Source organism: Saccostrea echinata, unplaced genomic scaffold (assembly GCF_033153115.1).
Source record: "Saccostrea echinata isolate AGI-Se365-2 ecotype Australia unplaced genomic scaffold, CSIRO_AGI_Sech_v1 ptg000015l, whole genome shotgun sequence".
Classification (NCBI taxonomy): domain Eukaryota; kingdom Metazoa; phylum Mollusca; class Bivalvia; order Ostreida; family Ostreidae; genus Saccostrea; species Saccostrea echinata.
In genome coordinates this window covers 5,378,655-5,401,608 of record NW_026889764.1, presented here as the reverse complement: position 1 = coordinate 5,401,608, position 22,954 = coordinate 5,378,655, and the positions used below count along the sequence as shown (strand labels likewise).

General features: G+C 31.4%; 1 protein-coding gene and 1 long non-coding RNA gene across 4 annotated transcripts in view; one reads left to right on the top strand and one right to left on the bottom strand.

The window, feature by feature from the left end:
• LOC133187441 (forkhead box protein P1-like) overlaps window positions 1-22,954 on the bottom strand; it is a 64,328-nt gene that overhangs the window by 10,015 nt on the left and 31,359 nt on the right. For 2 of the 3 annotated variants that reach the window (XM_061322816.1, XM_061322814.1), the window contains 8 exons: window positions 20,586-20,684; window positions 20,002-20,301; window positions 18,260-18,494; window positions 6,828-6,995; window positions 6,284-6,422; window positions 5,342-5,429; window positions 947-1,036; window positions 56-395 (listed from right to left, as the gene is read on the bottom strand). In XM_061322816.1, the coding sequence (XP_061178800.1) occupies window positions 56-395; window positions 947-1,036; window positions 5,342-5,429; window positions 6,284-6,422; window positions 6,828-6,995; window positions 18,260-18,494; window positions 20,002-20,301; window positions 20,586-20,675 (1,450 nt within the window). In that variant the 5' untranslated portion in view covers window positions 20,676-20,684. The remainder of the gene's footprint in view (window positions 1-55; window positions 396-946; window positions 1,037-5,341; window positions 5,430-6,283; window positions 6,423-6,827; window positions 6,996-18,259; window positions 18,495-20,001; window positions 20,302-20,585; window positions 20,685-22,954) is intronic. The other variant, XM_061322815.1, reaches the window with a different exon arrangement.
• Window positions 13,968-15,376, top strand: LOC133187780 (uncharacterized). Its single transcript, XR_009721244.1, has 3 exons — window positions 13,968-14,092; window positions 14,724-14,792; window positions 14,909-15,376. It is a non-coding gene; the product is annotated as an uncharacterized LOC133187780 (long non-coding RNA).

Sequence of the window (22,954 nt, the reverse complement as noted above, 5' to 3'; positions counted from 1 at the left end):
AGCATAATTAGTTTTTCAAAAAGTATGGCTATCCTTATGACTGTAAAAGATATACCCTCTGATGTGCCAGCTGAGATCGGGAGGTTACATTTGTCTGAGACTCGTCTTCTCATTGGTCCACTTCCAGTGGGGGTCGATGGCTGCGAGTGGGACTGAGGTGTGGGAGGCTTAGACAGTGAAGTCACCATCGAAGGGGGGATCCCCAGGGATAAAGACATGGGATGTGTTACCATGGGAACAGGGGTGGGAGGGGCTGAGACAGAAGAAACTGAAGCTTGCTTCAATGGGGAGGATAGTGCTGCCACTGGCCTCGGTGGACTGGGAGCAGCTACTGGGGGCGTTACTGTTGCCATGGAGATAGGAACAGGTGTGGAAACTTTTGGATGAAATGTCTTCTGAAAAATAATAAGTTTTACCAACACTTTTACTTTATGAAGATGTGATTGTGATATTTCTAGCTTAATGTAATAAACTATTGTAAATATCAGAGTTTGGAATTTATTACTTAAGTTGATATTTACTGCTTCGTGTGTAATAAATTATTCTGAATACCAGAATCATATTTATAGCTTTACGTAAACACTGGTTTGAATATGCAAGTCTGATATTTTAACTTATTTTAATAAATTGTTTGGAATATCAATGTTTGATAATTATAGCTTAATGTAATAATTATTTGATTTCAAACAATTAAGAATTGATATTTACTGCTTAATGTAATAAACTGTTTTGACACAATTATCTTTTACATTTATGATAACACAATAAATTGTCTTTAATAACAGGTTTATAATTTACTAAATATACAATATTGTTTTGAAAATTCATGTAAAACCCAAACTGTCATTAATGTGTAGCTGTTGATTACTGCTATATGTATTCTGATGTACTATAAATGTCGTTGAATTGATTCTAGTGCACAGGCAATGTGATATGAGCTTGTTACCTGGGGGGAGGGGAGTTCAGTCTTTGCCTTGGGCTGTTTCATATGAAGATGTTGCATCATGCCCTGAAGAAGTTCTTTTTCTCTTGTCAGCTGTTGAAAAGAAAAATTAATACTTTACTGCTTCTTTTACAAGTTACCCCCCTTTGCAAATACTCTCGCATCATTTTCGTTCTAATTGTCAAAGTTTATTTCTTTGCACTGCAATGCACTGTTTTGTTTAATCATAAATCAAGAATACTAAGGAATTTCTGCAAGCATATAGATTTATATACATACATTAATGGTAAACAAATTGCATAGAAATGCTTACTGCTGAAGCACATTAATATTTCATCTCGTCAATTAAGTATTCCAACAACAAATTTGTCTCTCTTTTTCTCCCCTTTATACGTCAGAGTAAATGTTTTATGATCGATACTAAAAACCGCTAGGACAGCTATAAACAAAGTAATGAATAAATTATCATATTTAATTAGGCAAAATATGAAAGTAAGGATGATCATGGAAAAAATAAATTGTGAAAATCAACTTCAAAATCTTTGATTGACATCTGATTGAGAGACTGAGAATAGAGGTAAAGAATGACTCAGGAAAAATTATATAGACATTTCATGAAATCCCATCTGTCAGTCCATAAGATGGATGAGAATTAACTCTACATCTCAAAACCCTGTCAACTAGACACAAGGCTTCCATTCATTTAGGTCTTCAGCTGATTTTGCTGATCAAGGTGATAGATTAAACATAACATGAAATTCCAACCCAAATTATAGAGAGAGAGAGAGAGAGAGAGAGAGAGAGAGAGAGAGAGAGAGAGAGGGTATTTTGGCTTAATTAATTATAAAAAATAATACATGTACTGTGCTATTAGGGGTAATTTTAATGTTGCTAAGAATTTACAGGCTTCAGGAAGTGTGTGTGTGGGGGGGGGGGGGGGGTGTTTCCTGATTGAATGTCTTGTCATAAAAGGCAACAACTATGTTTGAACTTTCAATATTCCCTGAGGATGTAAATTTGTGTACAAGGGACTCCCACAAAATTATCCCTCCTCCCAACCCCAATATAATGCAGATGAAATAATCATTTCAATTTTCAGAACAAACTATTTTTTCCTTTAGTGAAAATATGACATACAGTGTAAATTGTATATAAAATTCTGTTACATGTCATATATCATTTAGTCTGGTCTTTGTTAGAATTTCTTCAGTCTACCTGCAATAATATATGCTTACATTCAAAACTCTACATGCTCTCTTTGATAATTCAATGTTAGCATAAAAATATTTGTCAAAATTGTGCTACTATGAGCATAAAAATACTTGAGTTACATGTATCATATTCCAGTCAACATGCAACCTTGAGCACATGAATACTCCAGTCACAATAATGCAACCCCCCGAGCAAAAAAATACCCCCATTAATTCAACAATACTATAGAACCTGCTATAGTAACTAATATTACGGTATGCAGATTTAGTTACAATATATATATCATGTATTGATTTTTAAAAAAAAATGCATTTTGAGTTGATGATATACATACAATGTACATCAAATCTTAGACAGCCCTTGTACATTACTTTTTTTTCTAATCAGAGCTATACTTTTCATTATAGTCTCTATTGTAAATTAAATCAAGTTCTGTTTTGTTTTATCACTACCTAAGTATTCTGGCAAAATTAAAGGTATACTTGATTGAATTACACTTAAAAGGAAAGTAAAATCTAATCCTCTGACATTTTCCGTATGTATAATCTTAATCAGAGTATTTTCTTTATAAAACAGGATGACAGAAGATTGCAGAATCATTTGGATCGTGACTTTTGGGGTCTGGATATTACTAATCGTGCAATCTATAATGGCCCCCATCTGAAAAACACTGGGAAAGCAATCTGATCGAATTACAAACAAACAAATATTGGATAATGCTATCTGGTCCACAATCTATATAAATGTTTAAAGGGAAAGGACCCTCTGAAAATTACATCAAAGTATCAATTACCGAAGTAAATGATATTTTTATTTTATACAACAGTCATGCATTATGTAGATTAATAAAAATATATATACACCATTTAAATCCATTACCACTACAGAGAAAAAAAATATTTTAGAAATTTGAACACTCTGTCACCTGAGAAGCAAGGTCAGTGGTCACATTTATGTTCATGTAATAGTTACCCCACTCAAACGAGGTGAAGCAATGAGCTTTAGGAGTTCATAAAGTGGACAAGCATACATTTATGCTCATGTGAAAATTACGCCACTCAAATGGAGTGAGGCAATGAGCTTCAGGCGTTCATGAAACGGACATTATTATGTTCATATAAGAGTTGCACTATTCTCTTTAGAGAAGTATGTGGACAGGCTAACATCCAGATATAGGCAAAAGCCTGTCCACTTCTCTAAAGAGAATAGAGTTACCCCACTGAAAATAGGTGAAGCAATGAGCTTTAAATGTTTATGAACCTTTTTTTTTTGGTATATTGTATAACTTATGCCTTTAATTTCACTCAATATCTACAGAATGACTTATCACAACTATATCTTATATGATTGTAACAGCTAGGTTTCATTTGCTGACATTAGAAAATGCTGTATACACAAATATCTGAATATTGTTACTATAAAGTAAAAAAAAACCTCCTCTAATTTAAAAAAAAAAATTATAATGCATTGTCTCTACTCCAGAATGTCAAATAATTACTTTAAAAAAAGTAGAAAAAAGAAAGGAAGGAAAATAATACTTAAATTTAAACTTGGATTAAAAATCTCATATAAACAAGTTGTACAAATGAATATACACCTGGAGCAAAATGAGGGGAAGAAGACAGTTTCTTTTTCACTAAGGTATGCAAAGAAATGAATTGATGTTTAATGATCTTTTCATTATGAAGGCTCAATCTCACATACTGTAGCGAATAATAAAAACATATAAAAATATAATAAAAACATCTCTAGGAATTAGTTAAAGGTTATTATACTTCAGAAAATCCTCATTGAAAATATCAGAGATTAATTTTATTTTTAAAAAAAATTCGACTTCATAAAATACTCTTAAATTTGCTTTAAAACGCATGAATTAAATGTTAAAAACATGAAAAAAAAAACAACTATAAATTTTGATGTAAAATAAAAATCCAAATGCAGAAAAAAATTCAGATTATTTAAATGAACAAAACAGTGTAAGGTAAAAAGGAATCTTATAAAAAAAAAATTATTGTGTATTTTTTTTTTTTTTTGGTATAGATTGAAACACTATATCAAAGGTGAAACTTCCCCTGGCATATCCATACAGTACATATAATCTTTTATGATCTAACATTATAAGGTAATTTTATACAGATAACTGAAAAAAACTACCTAAAACAACTACATCATAATTTTCTTCTTTTCTAGGTGTTTGATCTCAGATAAAAAAAAAATTATAATGTGCTTTGCATGTCAAACTTAAATAGTCATACCTGCACTTAAACCAGGGCTCTAAAACATGCTTGTAGCAAAAAATAGTCTGATAAACGGAAGTTGCTTTCATGTAGTTCTTATGTAATCAGATTGATCAGTGGCAGGGTCTCAAGAGTCTGATATGCAAAAATGCACGGGAAGCCACACCCCCACTTGTTCTATTGACCTACTGACACAGTGAATGAGACTGTGACCCTCATTAATCCCTAACACTTCTAATCCTGCACCTATTTTTAATTTGTCATAATCGCAAACTTCCTCCTCATGTTCAATTTCTTCCATTTTTTTATCATTAGACATTTTGACTGATGGCTGAGAAACAAAAGAAACTCTCCCATCTGCTACTAATTATATATTGCACTGCATCCTTTTCTCATTCATAAGTGTGTCAATCGCCTGAGAAAATAAAACGCAGCAGGAAAAAAAAATCTGTTACAGTGACTTGTTGACAGAGGCTAGGGGAGATAATCTGTGTTTCTATATCCTAAGGTAGCATTTCGTGAAAATAAATATTACATCAGTCTTCTGCAATCATAGAAGACGATTGATCCTTAGCTATTTGTGTTATCTCAGTTTACCGAATAAACCCACTAATTACTAAAATTAGAGTCAATAACACTGTTCCAAATCAATAGTTTAATTCAGTCACTGGGTTAAATATAAAAGTAAAATAGGGATGGGAACTGCTGATTAACTATAACAGATTTAATTATTTAGAGTCTACAAGCTGAAAATTTCTAGAAACAATTTGTTTTTTAAACCAACCAAATAAAGCAAAGACTGCCTATATTAAAACATATGATCTAAAGTTTCAGCGTTGTTTTTTTTTTTTACCCTTGAAAATGAAATTAAAAACCAATCAGATGAGATTTTGAGAGAGAGTCTAACTTGTTGTCTGAATACACTATCTAATCACCTGATTAAATTTACCTGAATTTCCAGTTGACTGACCACCTGCATTTGAACCCGAGCCTGGGCAGTGCTGCGGTCATCCAGCTGATGTTCAGTGGACAAATGTCTGAAACAAATTTACAAATTTATCAATTTTACGTTTCCTGTGATTCTTCATCCAAAGGAAAATCAAGAATCTTTTTTAATGCTGATCATTGCTCTCTCTTTCTCTCTCTCTCTCTCATCAGAATCAGATAATTTATATCAGATATATCATCTATCTATGTACCTGCAGTGCATGACTTCTTCTTTACATTTTTGTGCACTATTTCATCTTTATGTACCTGAACATCTCTTGTAGATGCATACATGTATGTTTTCTCAGATTTTAGTCTACTGCTTTAAAACAATAATAAATCACTTCTGCATCATATCAGCAAAAGATTTCTATTATGAGACCAGATGCACCTACTTATATATTTTACGCTTAGAATACTTATATCTACAGAGTCGACCAAGAATGAGTATAAAATTTGCTTATTTCCCTTATATTGAAGGTTAAATTCCCCCATTATCATATCAAAATTAAGCAACTACAAAAGCAATAATCAATCTCAGATACCAAAAACAGAACAAACTTGAGGGCACTGAAGAAAACCTAGTATACAAATACAAATATCTTATTCTATCTCAAGTTTCTAACATTATGACAAGGTAAAGTATTACAAAGTTATATCAAACAAGGACATATGCAAAACAAGGTGCCCTAAACATTCAAGGGCAACTTCAAATTTCACTCGATTCTCTCTCTCTCTCTCTCTCTTAGAGAGCAATGTCCTAGAGACATTCAAGTTAACCACAGTGTGACCAGGGCTTGCGGTTTTAGAAATCACACGTTACTTATAATGTCAGTCTTTACTATTGGATACTGTTGTATATGATGTGGGATGTAAGTGTTTGAGGTGACATTTTCATTCTCACCTCTGAAACTCTGACTGGTCTTCACATAGGGTATCGCAGTTTGGCCACTTACAGCGCCCATGGCGAAACAGGCAGCCTGTTTTGAGAGAACCTGGCTTTTCTTCTGTGTCAACAGAAATCAGTGGCTGGTTCAAAAGCCCTGTGAGATAAATAAGTACTGATATTATATTTGTGTCTCCCACAAACAACTTGGTTTTATAATTATGGTGATATTTTAAAAACAATAGTCTCTTGTACACTAATTCTTTTATATCAAGTCTTAATACTGTCGAGTGTCCTTACCGATAAGCTTTTCATCTGAACACTTAATTGTAAAACATAGTTATGAAAACAAAATGTGTATCAAAAGACAAAGGACTAATCAATTACATCAAACACAGCTTGAAGTGAATGATAACATTTTGAGACAACTTTTTTTTACATTAACAAAAAACCAAACAACAAACTCATCAAAATATTCAGACCATTTTTCTTGACTGCTCTAAAATGGCTAGATATAATATTCTTAAGTTAAGTAAGTAACTCCCATGACGAAGATTTTTACCTGCTGCAGGTAAGAAAGCTTCAGGTGTAATACCATTTGGCCATTGTCCTTGTGTGGGAGTATTTGGGGTGGTCAGTCCATTAAATGCTGACTTCTGCTCTCCCTCCAGCCCTGACTGAGTGGCCACCTCTTTCCATAGCTGCTGAATTTCTGTTGGGGACATCATTCCTGGGGGGTAAAAAAATGGCCTGGTTAAGAAAAACATTGTCACTATCTTGAGGTAGATCACACCATGAACATCTTTCCCCAAACCTATATCAGTGCCATGAACTCAGATGGTCGTGTCAGGCAGAAAATTTAATCAATGTTCTTGTTTTGCTAGTATGATAAACAAAGCTAGTGTTGTCTTTGGGCCACAACAATAACAGCTAAACATTGCCAGCACGGATAGTGTAAACAATATATTTCAGTATTGATCTTCAGGCTTCACGTTTACAACTAATTTTTGCACACTGACTAATCAAATCCCTTACAAAAATAATAACATTTCACATGATATGGCCATTTCCATTTCAAAATCAAGAGCATGCACCATTTGTACGGTCACATGGTGTGACTGTTTCTGAACAAAAAAATTGCTGCCTTGCCAAATTTATTTCTGGCTGCCTGAAAAAAAAATAAACAATGAAACTCTGCCTTGTCTATTGAGACTAAACCCAAGGTCACAAACAACACAATTTGTAAACAAATTAACTTGAAGCCCAAGCTGATGTTTGTACAACAATGTATAGGTCTTTCCACAAGTTATCTACCATTTTATCCCATCTGCAGGTGATGATAAAAACCCAATGTTAAATGCAAAAAAGATAAAAACCCTTGAGTACATCAAGGAATATACCCTACCCTTTTTAAAAAAAAAAAAAAAAAAGAGCTGATATCACAATGACATGTAATTATACCTAGATCATAGGAGATCCCTCCAACTACAAACTAAGACTGCTGTACAGTGCGGATTTCAGGTTAATTGATAACATGAAGTGGGTCGTTAATTTCCGCTGCTGCTATTTTTATTTACACTCTGCACAGAAGAGATCAATGAACTTGAGTGTACTTGTTTGTTTTATTTTTTTAGACTGATTTTTTTAAATTCTGGAGTTGTTTATCTGGCATCTGTTTTGGGGATTGAGAGCTGCCGTGAAATATTGAACTATATATCCATGGCTGATGCTGCTTAAAAAGAGTTTGATAAGATAAAAGGGAGATGGGAGAAAAAGTGTACATTATGTGTGATGTTGACTTTAAAATTAATTTGTAAAATGAGTATCATTACAATGACTTATCATTTAGAATGCAATGAAATAGCTAATATAGATTCAAACCTTGATTTAAAATTATCAATATTTCATCCAACAAATAGGGAAATAATTCAAAACCCTAGTTATTATAGCTTCATTTTTTTTTCAGCTGAATGGTTGCATGCACACATATAGGATGATTTATTCTATCTCAATTATATCCTATACTATTTTCAACACTCTAATTTTAAGCCTTCAAATTATGCATTATATATATTAAATTGTTCACATTTTTAATTTGTGGAAACTTCTTGAATACATGCATGTACATATATATTTCTCAGCTTCCTGTGTGAGTTTGACACTCATTATGTATATTTATTTACAAATGTCAAAATCTCAGCAGTAAATAATCTCCATTTCAAAGCTTAATCAAATGTAAAATCAACAAAATGGAGAGACTTTGGAAACACTTGTGCAGTCATACAGCTGCATTTCTGATCAGGGGCCTAGCAGGTGAGAATCTCAGCTATCTTGATAAGGGAGGGGATTTATACACAAACACTGTAAACAAAAGCATTAGTTCCAGACAAACCTGAGTAAACAAACACTGGACCACCCTCACCCCAGTGTAAACAACGCTGGATATAAATAGAAACATTTTTGTCAGTTTCCACCAAAGAAATAAGCAAATCAAAATACAAAATCTCTGAAAGCAATTGCTTACTTTTTCCCCTCAAGTACTGTTAGTATTTACAGGTCCCTTCATGTTTTTTGTCTATGTTTTCTAATACAAAAAATTTTATTTTGGGAGAAAAAAAAGCAGAAGTCTCTGATGAGACTGCAGCTCTACTGGTATGTACTTACAGCAAAGGAAGAGAAAAAATAGCACTAAAGCACTTGAAACTGCACAAACAGCAATAAATAGAATAGAATTGGTTTAGAATGGTTTAGTCTCCTTTTGTGGTAAGATTTATTGCAATTAGACTAATTAAAACTTTTGGAGGAGTAGTCTTTTGAAAAAAAAAATCACAGGAATTTCTATTTTTAGTAACCATGGCATGATTATTCATCAAAATAAAAAACCAATGCACTAAATTATGTATCTTAGTGTAGTCTACTTGTGTGCCAGGTTATATTGAAATCAGACCAAAACTGTAGGAGGAGTAGCATTTTAAAGGAGTTTCACAGAAATTTCTGTTTAAAGTAACCTTGGCAACACCTTTCATCAAAATCAAAAACTGATGCACTAAATTATGTATCTTATCATAGTCTACTTGTGTGCCAGGTTATTTTGAAATCAGACCAAAACTGTAGGAGGAGCAGTGTTTTGAAGGAATTTCAGAAATTTCTATTTTTAATAACCATGGCAACACAGTAAATCAAAATCAAAAACTGATGCACTGAATTATGTATCTTAAGTGTATAGTCTCCTTGTGTGCCAGGTTATATTGAAATCAGACCAAAACCGTAGAAGGAGTAGCCTTTTAGAGGAATTTCACAGAAATTTCTATTTTTAGTAACCATGGCAACACTGTTGATCAAAATCAAAAACTGATGCACTGGATTATGAATACTAGTCTTGTCTACTTGTGTGCCAAGTTATACTGAAATCAGTCCAAAACTGTAGGAGGAGTAGCATTTCAAAAAATTGTTTACAAACAGACAGCTAGACAACTAGAAGGACGACAGGATGACAGACACCTTACTATCGCATAAGCTCTTCTGGTCTCTGACCAGTAGAGCTTAATTAAAACAAAGCTAATCCTCTCCTGAGTCGATCACTATGGCCCTGCTGTTCATTCCTATGTAAAACTTTGATTACATATTGTGGCCCCATCCTACAACTAGGGTAGAACAAATCTGAATCTACAATACCTGAGAATGCTTCCATATATTAAATATGAGTAATTGTCATCTTGCTGTTCTTGATAACATTTTTCTTATATATTTCAATGTAAAATTTTATCTCTTATTGTGGCCCCATCTTCCCCTGATGGACATGATTTAAATAATCCTGAATCTACACTTCCTCAGGAAGCCTTCACATAAGTTTCATCTTTTCTAATCCAGTGATTCTCATCAGAAGATTTTTAAAGATTTTTCCTATATATTTCAATTCTAAACTTTGATCCCCTAATGTGGCCCCATACACCCTAACCCTGGGGGTCATGATTTGAACAATTTTCTTTTAGAATTTACACTTCCTCAGAAACCTTCCATACAAGTTTCACCTTTTCTGGCCAATTGGTTCTGGAGAAGATTCCTTAATGACCCCACCTTATTTTTGCCTTTTTTAAAATTATCTCCACTTGGAAGTGGGCTTCAGCCTTCCTTTAAAAAAATTATAATTTTCTTTACACAAGGATGCTTTGTGCCAACTTTGGTTAAAAATGTGAAAAGTTTACAGATGAATGCTGGACAACAGGTCAGAAAAGCTCACTTGAGCTAAATATAATAAGCTCAGGTGAGCTAAAAAGCTATCATAATGGCCTACACAGCTTTTTCATAGTCTTTTGTGAAAAGCATGTTATTACATCATAATGTACTATCCCTTAAAAGACATTAATTTGATCAACCTACTTCAGAAACTTGTTGATTTGCCACGTACATGACAACTTATGGTCATATATTCATTCAAATTCACGTAAACCTAACATTTGTTATGAATTCAGTTAATGGCCATCAATTTATTTCAAGTTTCTTTGAATTTCCCTATTAAAAACAAAATTGATAAAAATAGACATGGTCAAGATATGTTTTATAAAATATTAAGTAAAACATAAATACATTTTCATAATCATTTCATGATACATTGGTTCCTTCCTTCAGTATTTCTATAAGCATTATTTTACTGAACAGAATTGTCAGAATATCTAAATCAAGACACTTTATTTCTCAAGTCAGCAAACCTACATGCATATAAATTTTGAATTCCGAATGGAATATTTATATACATACATACATGCTTATATATTAATTACCACATATCAATTAACAATAATGACAGATACACTGCAACCAATGACCAATCTAGACCGTTCAGACAGACATCTTACCTGAAAGAAAGACCATCTTGAGTTTACTGGGTCAGATGACAGGTGTGTTTTGTTGATGTTTACTTGTTTACCTGGCCAGCCCCTAACTCAGGTGTCAAACAGTAATAATTTGTTGACACCTTGTGCTTATTATGTATACTCAGTGGTCTAAAATGCCACATTTTATGGACACACGTCCTGATCATTGTGTGGAACCTAAATGTCAACTCTGGCCTAATAAATTATTTGCTGACCAAGTTATATTGTATATTTGTGCTTATCTGGTCTTCAATACAAATAACATTTAAAAATCAAGTGTATGCATGTATGTACACATTTTTTTTTTAATTTTAAATGAAATTAAATTTCATTAAACAATATCATTAACCTTTATATGATTAATTTGATCTAATAAATGCAACTTTAAAGATTCTAAAATTGCATATATGTTTTTTTTTAAAATGATGTACCTGTAGCAGTTTGCATGATGTTTCAAAATTAACCCAATTCAAAAAAAAAAAAAAAAAAAAAAATTCCAGACAATAAAATGAAAGAGTGCCTAAACCTCCCATTATACAGAATTATAAAACATCATACTGAAACAGTCATATCTGTGTTTTTTAATTGTTGAACTCTTTAATTTTGGTAACTAAAGACTCCACTGAACTGTAATGGAAGATAATCACAAAGCAGAGTAATATTTTTAGAAAGTGCATTCTTTATATTGTCTGCAGGTAATTATTTATGCCACGCTTTCATCAGAGATTGCCCATTAACTTTTTTTCAGTGACCAGTGCATTAATCCAGGAAAAAGCTTGTATATAAAAATGTTCTCACCGACTCGACTGTCAAAGACATTTTATTTTTTTTTTTACTTTGATCTCATTTTTAATTAGCAAAAGTGCATTTATTCCCAAATCATGATCTAGTCATTTATTTATAGTTGTCTTTACCTACTGCTGCAATTCCTTGGTTTTTAATATAAACGTGAACAACCTGTCACATCTATTGACAACTTTGATCACTTTACTTGACACTGGTTTTTCAGTTAAGCATTAGAGTACCAAGAAAGTACATTTACTGGATACAAACAAAGTTCAAATCACAGCTATTGCAAGTATAATATGCTCACAGATATAAATTAAGCCATCCCATATCAAAAAATAATACATAAAAGTATATTTTTAATATATTTTTAATACAATCATTTTCATATTGTTTAAAATTAATACAGAAAAAATATATTATTTTTGTATCACCAACAAATAGGTAGATTATTTTTGTATTAAAATCTGACTTTGATTTTTTACGGGGTATTATTTCTGTATTTTTTGGGACTTAGATTATTTTCAGTATATCATTTTTGTATTTTTGTGGACTTAGTTTTTTTCAAGTGTATTTTTTCTGTATTAAAATTGAACTTAGTAATTTTACAGAAAATTACATACAGTTAATCTGTATTATTTTTGTATTAAAATTGAACTTAGTAATTTTACAGAAAATTACATACAGTTAGTCTGTATTATTTTTGTATTAAATTTGGACTTAATAATTTTTCAAAAAATACTATACAGTCAGTATGTATTTTTTTTATATTTATTTTGGACTTAGTGTTTTCTTTTACTGAAATTTGTATTTCTTTGAACTTAGGAAAATTTACAGAATGTCCTTGCAATAAGTCTGTTGGAATTAATATTTTTTCTCAGATTTTATTAATTAAGACCACTGCTATAAAGGTTGCTTTTATACTATTTACATTTAATTGCTATTTAGAACAGAAAATTTCAGTAGTTTAAATTTGTTAACTAAACAATTTCATTTTTAAAACGTCTTTACTAGGTGTGAAATTGTCATTTGGAAAGAGATAGATACGTCTAAGGGAACACCTATGCTGTACATGATAGTTGTAAACACGCGGTAAATTTTGAAGTTTCAGAGTTTCAGACTTTCTTTTTGTGTTGAAAATTTTACAGCGTGTTTACAACCGAGTGTTTACACTATCGCCAACAGCACAGGTGGCCACCTGCAGGCTTACAATAGACGAGTACATGTTATACTACTCAAAGAAATAGTTCATGATTTACCCGTGAAAACACATCCCAACCAAAAAACAAAAACAAACAACATGGAGAGTTCCACTAATTACAGTACCTACGATGTTTTCTTGACTATACAACTCAATTTAGTATACATTATATTTAATTCAGTACGTATTACAATTACATGGAATAGAACTATTTAATTATCCGCTTTAAAAAAAAAAATAAATAAGAAATTATTACGAAAGAATATCATAAAATAATATAGAAAATGTTGTGAAATTGGTGTAAAGGATAGTTGTTAAACATTATTTCAATCTCTGGTACCGTATGTATGAGTTAAGCTGTCCGTCAAAAAGGCTATATATTATGTATCTCCTGCTCGTTTTGATCATTATATTTGAACTTTATGGTCTACTTCACAGGTCAACTTGAATATAAAAATGGCTGCTCTCAGCGGAAATGATGACCGGAAATAACGATGTTTCGTAATCGGTAAATTCCGTAAGGAATAAAAAAATGATTCTGATGATTAAATTGAACATCGTTTTTTTCTAACATAATTTTAGGTTTGTTCAATTGATTCAAGATATTTAAAACCATGTAAATATGTTTTCTCTAACTGTTCCGATCTCAACATCGGTAATTTTCGTATATATGACACAATATGATTGGTCAGATTTTAAAACTCTTCCGTACTGTTCTCTGATTGGTCAACAATATTTCACCCACGCCATTTTGAAAATTCTTCCCGGGACGTGTTGAGAAAGCTGGAGGTGATTTTGAATAAACTCTCATTTGCTCGCAAGTAAAATGGATCGAAAAACAGAAGTTCAGCATAATCATGGTACACAGGATCATATATATGAACCAAGGAAAGCAAATACATAAGGAGACTGACGTTTTTTAGGCATCATATCCGGACTTTTCTGGTGTAAACAACGACAGTTGCGGTAAGATTATGTATATTTTAGCACATTAAAGTTTAAGTTTTTTAAATAATAACTTAGTACAAAGATAGAGGAACAAAGAATGCCTTTTTTACCCATTTTGTAGTATTGTAGAAAGATAAAATAGTACGGTTATTGGCCATGTGGGGAACAAGGGTTTTTGTGATAAATTTTGATTGGGGAGGGAGGGGTGGAAGATGGGGGTAATTTTCAAGCCTTTGGCTTCCTATTTCTAATTCATTCTAATTTTTTCAAGTTTACCAGAGACGAATTATTTATTTTCCCTTCAAAAACAATTCTGTAATTTGTATAAACTCAAATTTTTTCGAGGGGGGGGGGTAGGTTGGGTTCGGGGGGGGGGGGGGCAGTTTATTTAAATAACATTGTGGCACACATTTTGTTTACTCTTTCAACGTTTTCAAGGACAGATTGTTTATAACAAATATTTTTTAAAAAATATTATATAAATCAGTCCCCCCCCCCTTTTTCTTCTCCAGATTGTCAAATCAAATGGTTGTCCCCTAAGAAACACCCCAGATTAAAGAAAAGTAATTTCAATGGTACAATTGTATGGAATTTGGTGAACTCCGCTGGATCTTTTGGAATTTCAATTTATAATTATTGTTAATTTCAGTCAGCAGAACATTGAAGAAAAGCTGATTAGTCATGGAGGAAGAAGATCCCTCTCAAGAAAGTATTGCAGGTGTGTGAGCTAAACAAAATCTATAGAGAATTATTTTGGATGTGAAAATGTGTGTTTTGTTGAGGTAATGGTTCATTAAATTTTATTATTATATCATTCTGTTCTATATTTCACAGTGATGAAGTCAGATGAGATGACAGGTTGTGTGATTTGAAGATGGACTTCTGCAACAAAGTAAACACTCCTCTACTTTTTCCATACAAAAGAAACAGCAAAGCAGAGAGATCGAAACAGTTGGTAAAAGTACAAAGAAAACAGGATTAGTTAAACTTGTGAAAAATATCAAGACTATTGAAGAGCAGATTATATGTAAAAAGAAAGATCAAGACTAGAATTGGTAGCTGAATCAGTAGCCTGGCCACATTAATTACTTTTTAATTAGCTATTTGTACATTTAAGGTAATCTGACTGAGTTACTAAAATTGTTATTTAACAAATATTTCAAATAAATAAAAGATTTTTGAATAACAATCAATAGATGCTATTAAGAACCTCAATCTCCAACCCCTTTTCTTCAAATAACAATTTTTGCCCATGATCATTTTTGTAGTTTTTAAAACTCTGTTTTGTATTATTTTAAGCATTTAAATGTATTTTTTGTCTATCATTCTTGTACTTTTTTGATATTTTTGAAATACAATCCTTCATGCTGATAAAAATACAAAAACAATACATATTTATACAAAATTAATACATTCTATATTTTTTTCATACTTTTTTGTGTACTGTATTATTTTCATATTTTATATCTTTTTTGTACTTTTAATTGTTCCAGATGAAAAAATACAAAAATAATATATGTGATACAAAATTAATATATTCTATATTTTTTTTGTATTTTAATTCTTAAAGGTGAAAAAATACAAAAATAATATATGCTAATACAAAATTAATACATTCTGTATTTTTTCTATACTTTTCTATGGACTGTATTATTTTTATACTTTGGAGAGGAAAATAGAGAAATAATACAAAAGTACAAAAACAATACGTTTTTACAGGTCATGTGTATCATTTCTGTATTATTTCGAAAAAATAAAGTATATTAAAAATATATTTTTCTGTGTTTGGCTTTTAAAAAGTCAATTATTTTTGACCTAAATTGGAACCAAGATTTAGAGGGTTCCAAATTTGGTCATTAAAAATATACTTTTTTTGTATTATTTTAGTATTTTTTTCTTGTATTATTTTTGTATTCATTTTCGATATGGGATATAATTGAAAATTTGAGCTGATCGGCTCTTTATATTAACATGTACTCTTTTAGATAAATTTGAATTGACATTTGAATTTTTTGAAATTTGAATAAAAAAAAAATACTATCATAATGAAACAGGTTGTTAAATTGATAGATATAACTGCATGAAGTTTACTATCGCTCAACATGTCCAACAGAGATTGATATTTCAACAAAAATCCATATACACATGTAATAATATACAAAAAGTGAACAATACAGATTTTTATCAACTCCTCTTTATTACTTTTTGGGGTAAAAATCTGCTGATTTTACACCATATTTACACTCTTAAAATACAAATGTGTCTATCAACTATTTTAAAATATATCAAGGCCATATATCAATATGATTTTTTTTATCCTTATAACAATTGTTTTTAAAGAATAATCAATAAATCAGTGCATGTTAGATTTTGTTTAATGTTTCCCAAAGGGCGAGTGAATGGCGGTGTTTATTAATACAAGGATCTAGCCATCATTGCCTTCATTTTCTAGACATTAATGGACTATAAATCAAAGATGTGTTTTATTATAGGCATTAGGCAAAAGTTTCTGTTAATTCAGCCAGTTTATTGAATATGTATTATATATAAAAAGTTTGGGGGTTAAAAATGACTAGAAGGTCAGTGAACTTGGATTGATATGAACTTTGTATTTATATTGAAAACCAATACAAATCCCTTCCTACACACTAAACCTTAGTTTTATATGTTTGCCTCTTTACCAAGTTTAATTTTAATTGTTTCCAATTTCTTTTCTACCAATGTCAGATGAATTCCAAAAAGTAGACGTAAACACAGTTTTGGATAAATTACCATTAAGAATTTGCTCAACATAATCACTGATGGACAAACAGATTCGACATATTCTTACACTTTTAATTTGTATTAATGTGACTGAAAACCTTGAATAAAATACCTTGTAAAGAGAATAAGTCAGACAAGACAAGCATGGCATACAGACCGTACAGGCTGCTACAAGCGGATTAACATGGGGATGACTACTGAGGATTATTTGTAATTTTTAAGTGTTTCAATAATTACAATTACCTGTTATATCACATCCTATATACTTCCTATTTATCTATTATATTCACTCTCATTTTGTTATATCTTATAAAACATTATATATATGTTTAGTTATTACTGTAACTATGTACTCTGATGTGTTGTATGACACAAAGAAATAAAGAACTTGAACTAATGACACGTTGTCTCTGCTGGCAGGGAACAAAATATTGTTAAAAAGACGAAATAATCCGCAACTTCTCTGAATTATAAAATGATTGAGCATGACATGTAACAGGACTTTTAAAATGCCAATTTCTTTGAATTTTATTGTATTTATATATTTTAAACATAATACAAATTAAGAGTTCTAGATTTCTTCAATTAATTAACCTCCAACATCAAAATGAGTCATCATGGTATCAAGAATAAAGACTCCCAAACAACAACAAGATATGTAAGGTGCGCCTGGAACAGCCAAATGTCACTAATTAAAACAATTCTAGTCAGCATATTGCATCATGTTGAAAGTAACTAATGAATGCATTCTAACATGTTGAGGGTCCATTTCGACTTCCTCCAAACATTACAAAACATCATTATCTTTTGCTTTTTTTAAATTTTATTTGTCAGCAGATGGTCTAACTCCAGGAAATGCTAGTTTTTCATCTGAGCTTGATGTGATTCATATCAGATGTAAATATCATCATAAAAGACAACAGTAACAAACACGCACACAAGCTTCAGAGTTTTTCTTATTAATGGCTCCTGTTTTTCACAAACATTGTGTATGTCAGGAAATTTAATTTAGGTATTAATTTAATGATCTATTGATATGGTATTCTGGGCCCTTAATTCTTTGTACTTGAGGATGGGATCTGGAACAGCTCGTATTTATACTTATAACAAGAAGCAATGCTATTGTTTTATTTTTGCAAGTCTGAGGAAACCTTTGTTCCTTTTGTTCATAAATTTGTTTTTGCCTTGATGAAACCTTTGAAAATTTTAAACAAGGAAATCCCCAGTGTAAGTTGCTATGTAAAAATTATACACTTCAGTTAAAATGCACCTGACTTTATAACCATCCTTCTAATAATAAGTTTCATTAACAATACCTAATTAAATTATACCTTTAGGTTTCTTTTTTCCAATTTAGAAATTTTCTAATACAAGACCAAACTTCAGTACTACAAAAATTAAATGCAAATATGTCATGTTTACCTTGAGGGGCCCCAAATGGCTGAACCAGGCATGCTAGGAGAAACTGGCGTTGCTGAATCTGTATCTGCTGAATTTGCTGCACAAGTTGCTGCTGTTGCACAGCTAGCTGCTGCAACTGTTGTTTGTTGTTCTTGCTTTTATCAGAAGAGCTCTGCATCAGCTGAGATTGTTGAATGACGTTTAACTGAAGTTGCTCATTAAGTTCCTGAAGTATGTGTTCTTGAAGTTTCTGCTGCTGTTCAGAAAAAGAAAAAAAAAACTACTTTAAATATCAGTTGAATATAAGAATATTCAAAAAAAGAAAACACAATCACCCAAAGAAAATGGTCAATAGAAAAACTTATGTCTATATATGCAAGAAAGAATAGGACAAAAATATATTTGACTGTGTGTGCTGCAAAATGTACAAGCGGAAACTGTGTTCCTTGTCAGCACTGACAAATTAAGAATAAACTGTTATTATTTACTGTCTGTCTCTAAATTTGGACCACAGACAGCTAAATTTGTGTAATTATGTAAATTTTACCCATGTAAAGATAAACAAAGGCTCAATTAGGACCTAAACAAATGGTGGTGGTTTCCTTGCCTGAATATAAATTAAAAAAAACAATAGACATGCTGGCTTTTTCATCACAAATGAAAACAATATCACTTGATGCCTCTTTCATTGTTTCCGAATCTGCATGGACTTCCCCCTCGTCTTAAAGAGGTTATAAACCTAACTTCATTGTAACCAGTTTTAGGAATAGTAACACAACTAAGGGCCCAAGTCTAACATTTTAAGAGGAAATGACATTTTTACAAGGAAATATAAACAATTGCAGACACTGATGAACACTTCAGTATATATTTACTGCTCGATAGAAGTGTTCTCACAATTTTATTTATTTATTATGTAAGTAACTGTCATGATAAAAAAATTATATATTGAATTAATGTATATTTTGCTCTGGGTAGAATAATTTTCCCACTTCGATTAAAAAAAACCCTCTATGATAATTTTAATACAGTATTTGATCTAAAGTCAGAGTCACAAATCATTATTCCTTAATTTATTATAAATGTCAGTCTTATTTCTAAATTTGTTATGAAATACATCGTGATCACATAACTAACACACCTAAAACACCACATATATAACAAAAAAAGGAGGGATAAATTTTTGCTTTCTTTTGTAAGATAGTGTTAATTATAGAAATGTGACAGGCAGCGGACAAGATGGTAACCAAAAAGGTATGAACTATTTGTTCTTTCTGCCCCAAAAACTTGTGATTTTCTAACAATTTGTGCCATATAGCCTCTGGACACATACCTATATATACTTAGCATCTGGTCAACTAAGGTTTAAGGAAGGTCAAAACTTCACTGTTCTTCAAATACTGGTCATATTTAGTACTCATATTTAGAAATATCATTTTTCTTTGTCTACAGACCATTTTATTTTTTATTTATGAGTAAAACATGCAAATGATCTGAAAAACGAGACAAGTTGCCTCTGAACGAAAAAGGCTTAATTGAAAAATGTTTTTGCCTGATTCATTCATTTTGTCTGATTTTCTTGTTAGCATTACATAACAAGTATAATAAAATTTAATATCTGACATCACTTAAATAGCTTCTGTATTTAGATATTCGTGTATTCATAAATGACATATATTAAGAAGAGAAGTACCAATTAGACTCTAATATATAATACTGTCTGATACGCTAAAAACTTGTAATACAAAATTTCATTGGTATACCTGGTGTTGCAACATTGCTGTCTGATGTTGCATCATCTGCTGCTGAAGTTGCTGAGCTGTAAGACCCTGATTCTGTTGCTGAAGCAGCTGCTGCATCTGCTGGGGGAGAACCCCATGCTGGGCCGCCATCATCATGAGAGGCTGGCTGCCAGAATTGAGCTCTATGGCACTGTTGGACTTGACTTTACGTTTAGCTGCACTTTGGCTAGGGGTGGGAGAGTTGGGGCCCGGGGAAAATGATCCAATTCCACGATGATGTGGGCTTTTATCCTCTGCCTCTTGCAAAATGGGTGAGGGTCCCTTGAAAACAAATTATTATAAAAATACATGATATATGTAGAAAAAAAAAAGTACCATGTGACTGCTTTATACCAAAACTTGCAGTCAGCAAATTAACTTACAATATGTAAACTGCTGTCTGATACGGTTAAATGAAAAACTAATTATAATTTCATTAATAAACAATCAATAAACCAAATAAATGCAAGTTCTACACAAATTTCAAACTCCCTGGCTGTAACTGTTTATAATATTCTTTGCAGTTTTTAAAAAGCTTTTTTTAATAAGGGTTGGTGGGGGGTTACCTTGACATCCTCGTCCTTCATACCGCCGTTTTCTGCCGTCTCTCGTCCTGATGAGAGATTAACAGCGCCATCTTCACATTTCTCCATCATGCCATTCTCCTAAAAAGACATTATGTATATAGTGTCATCATTATTAGGTTAAATATCATTCCACTGAACCATTATCACATACCTGCAAATAAATATATGTACAAATAGATACATTTGCACCTATATATTTGACAAAAAAAAAAAAAAAAAAGATGTTGCATAATGTAAGCAGGTAAAAACAACGTAACCTAGGCAATTTATGCTAAAAATAAATAGGAAATTCTGCATATTAACCTACTGGAAAATATTCCTGGGTTGAAATAAAGAATTGATGATAAATATATCCTAATAACTAGAAGCCATTATCATCATATAAATTTAATCTATCATTGGTATTTTTTAGAGTGCAGTTTCTCTCCTTCAATCAATAATTACATGCAGTCTATATTTTAATATATACTTATTTAATTATTATTTTAATCTGAAATCTTATTCCTCCAAAATTAAACTATTATTTACTGTTATTTAATAATATTTCAATCTACTTTTAATTATAAATATATATATACTACTTAATTTGTGTAGCTCAGGTTGATGACCAATTCATAATCCTCCAACTGCACCTTGCATATTAATATGCCGAGTGCATGCACTGTAAATATCTTTTGCTTAATGTGTGTTACTAGGTCACATTCATGCTACCTTCACCATTCTTTAAAAAGTTCTCCTTCAACAACTAAATTGACAATATCCTGACTTAATAAGATTACAAATGTATGCTTTGTATAAAACATATTGAAAGATTATCCTTTATAGTAAGGTAACACTTCTAATGACATAATCCCTTTCCCTCTTGACACTATGGAAGAATAGACATGTACCAAAAATAAATTCTTGTCAATTTTCATAACTTTGTACATATAATTAAAAATAAAAATGTATAGTTCTAAGGCACCTGATTTCCGTTCTTTGATTTTTAATTCCATTCGTAAATTAACAATTAACAGGCAGTGAGGCCAAACAATAATTATTGTTAGTAAATTTTGTGAAATATATAATAAATTTTCTGAAAATTAAGAGACTGTCTCTGACATTTGTAAAGCACATAAACATAACTAGAAATCAAGTTCATGGAAACAGCAATTTTAATTTCAATCTATTAAGACTTGTAATATGATAAAAAAAATTAGATAAAGGGAAGTAAGTGGGCAATATATTATACCAGCTGATATTTCAAATATTAAAGTCTTTAAACCAATATTAATGACATCATGTTCCAATCAAAATGTTGCCATCAATGATGATTAAGATACATATAAATGTATAAATTGTCTAGCAATACCTATCATTAGATTAATTTTTAAAGTACACGTATAAAATTTGTTGTGGAAAAAAAGGTTAAATATTTCTATATGACAATGGCTCAAAATCAGACAAGGAATTTAATTGCAAATCTGGCCTACAGCTAGTTATTATGAGGTTTAATTGGGGCATTATTAATTATGGCATAAAAGTCGACACAATAAACTGGCCTCTAGGAGGCATTTATATTAAATGATTGTTTTTGTTTATCGTGACCTGCGAGACCGTAGGAAACAAAATAACCGCTTAACCATAAACATACTTCTGTTGTGTTTTCCATCAAATCTGATCCTGTATGAGCCGATCATATTTAAAAAGCTGTTTATCAAATTAAAATCTAACAACATAATCAAAGATATTAATCTCATATCAAAAGAAATGTGATTTTGCAGAATATATCAACCTGAATACACAACAATAGCACTTTATGATTTGTAATACCAAGGGTCCTAACTTTGGCAAATACCCCTATGGCGTCCTCATGCACTATGCCCTTGTATGAAAGCATTGTTAAATTCGGGATTTATTGATCAACGATCTGGTAAAAGTCAGGTGTTGAAAACTGATCCTTTGCAGTGAAGATAAATATTACAAATTGAGTCCCAACAGTTTAAAAAATAATTACTTACAATGTTTTAGGAAAAACATATTTATATACATGGTGATAGAAACAGAATGATACCGAATTATGTTTTAAATTAATAAACAATTATATATATATCCACATGATACCTACTGTCCAAAATGTTGTGTGGGAAAAACACCATCCTGACTACCAAAAGTGTACAGCAATTTGTACATACTATAAACTTGCTTGATAAGGCACCAATAAACAAATGTTTGTAATTCTTATCAACCAGTGTGTGTCTTAAAATAACAACACTGCATAATCTAAGACAGAAGAAAAAAGGAATAACAGAGAAATTAAGAAAAAAAAAAACTATGAATCAATGATATGGTTTCATCCACTCCTCTAC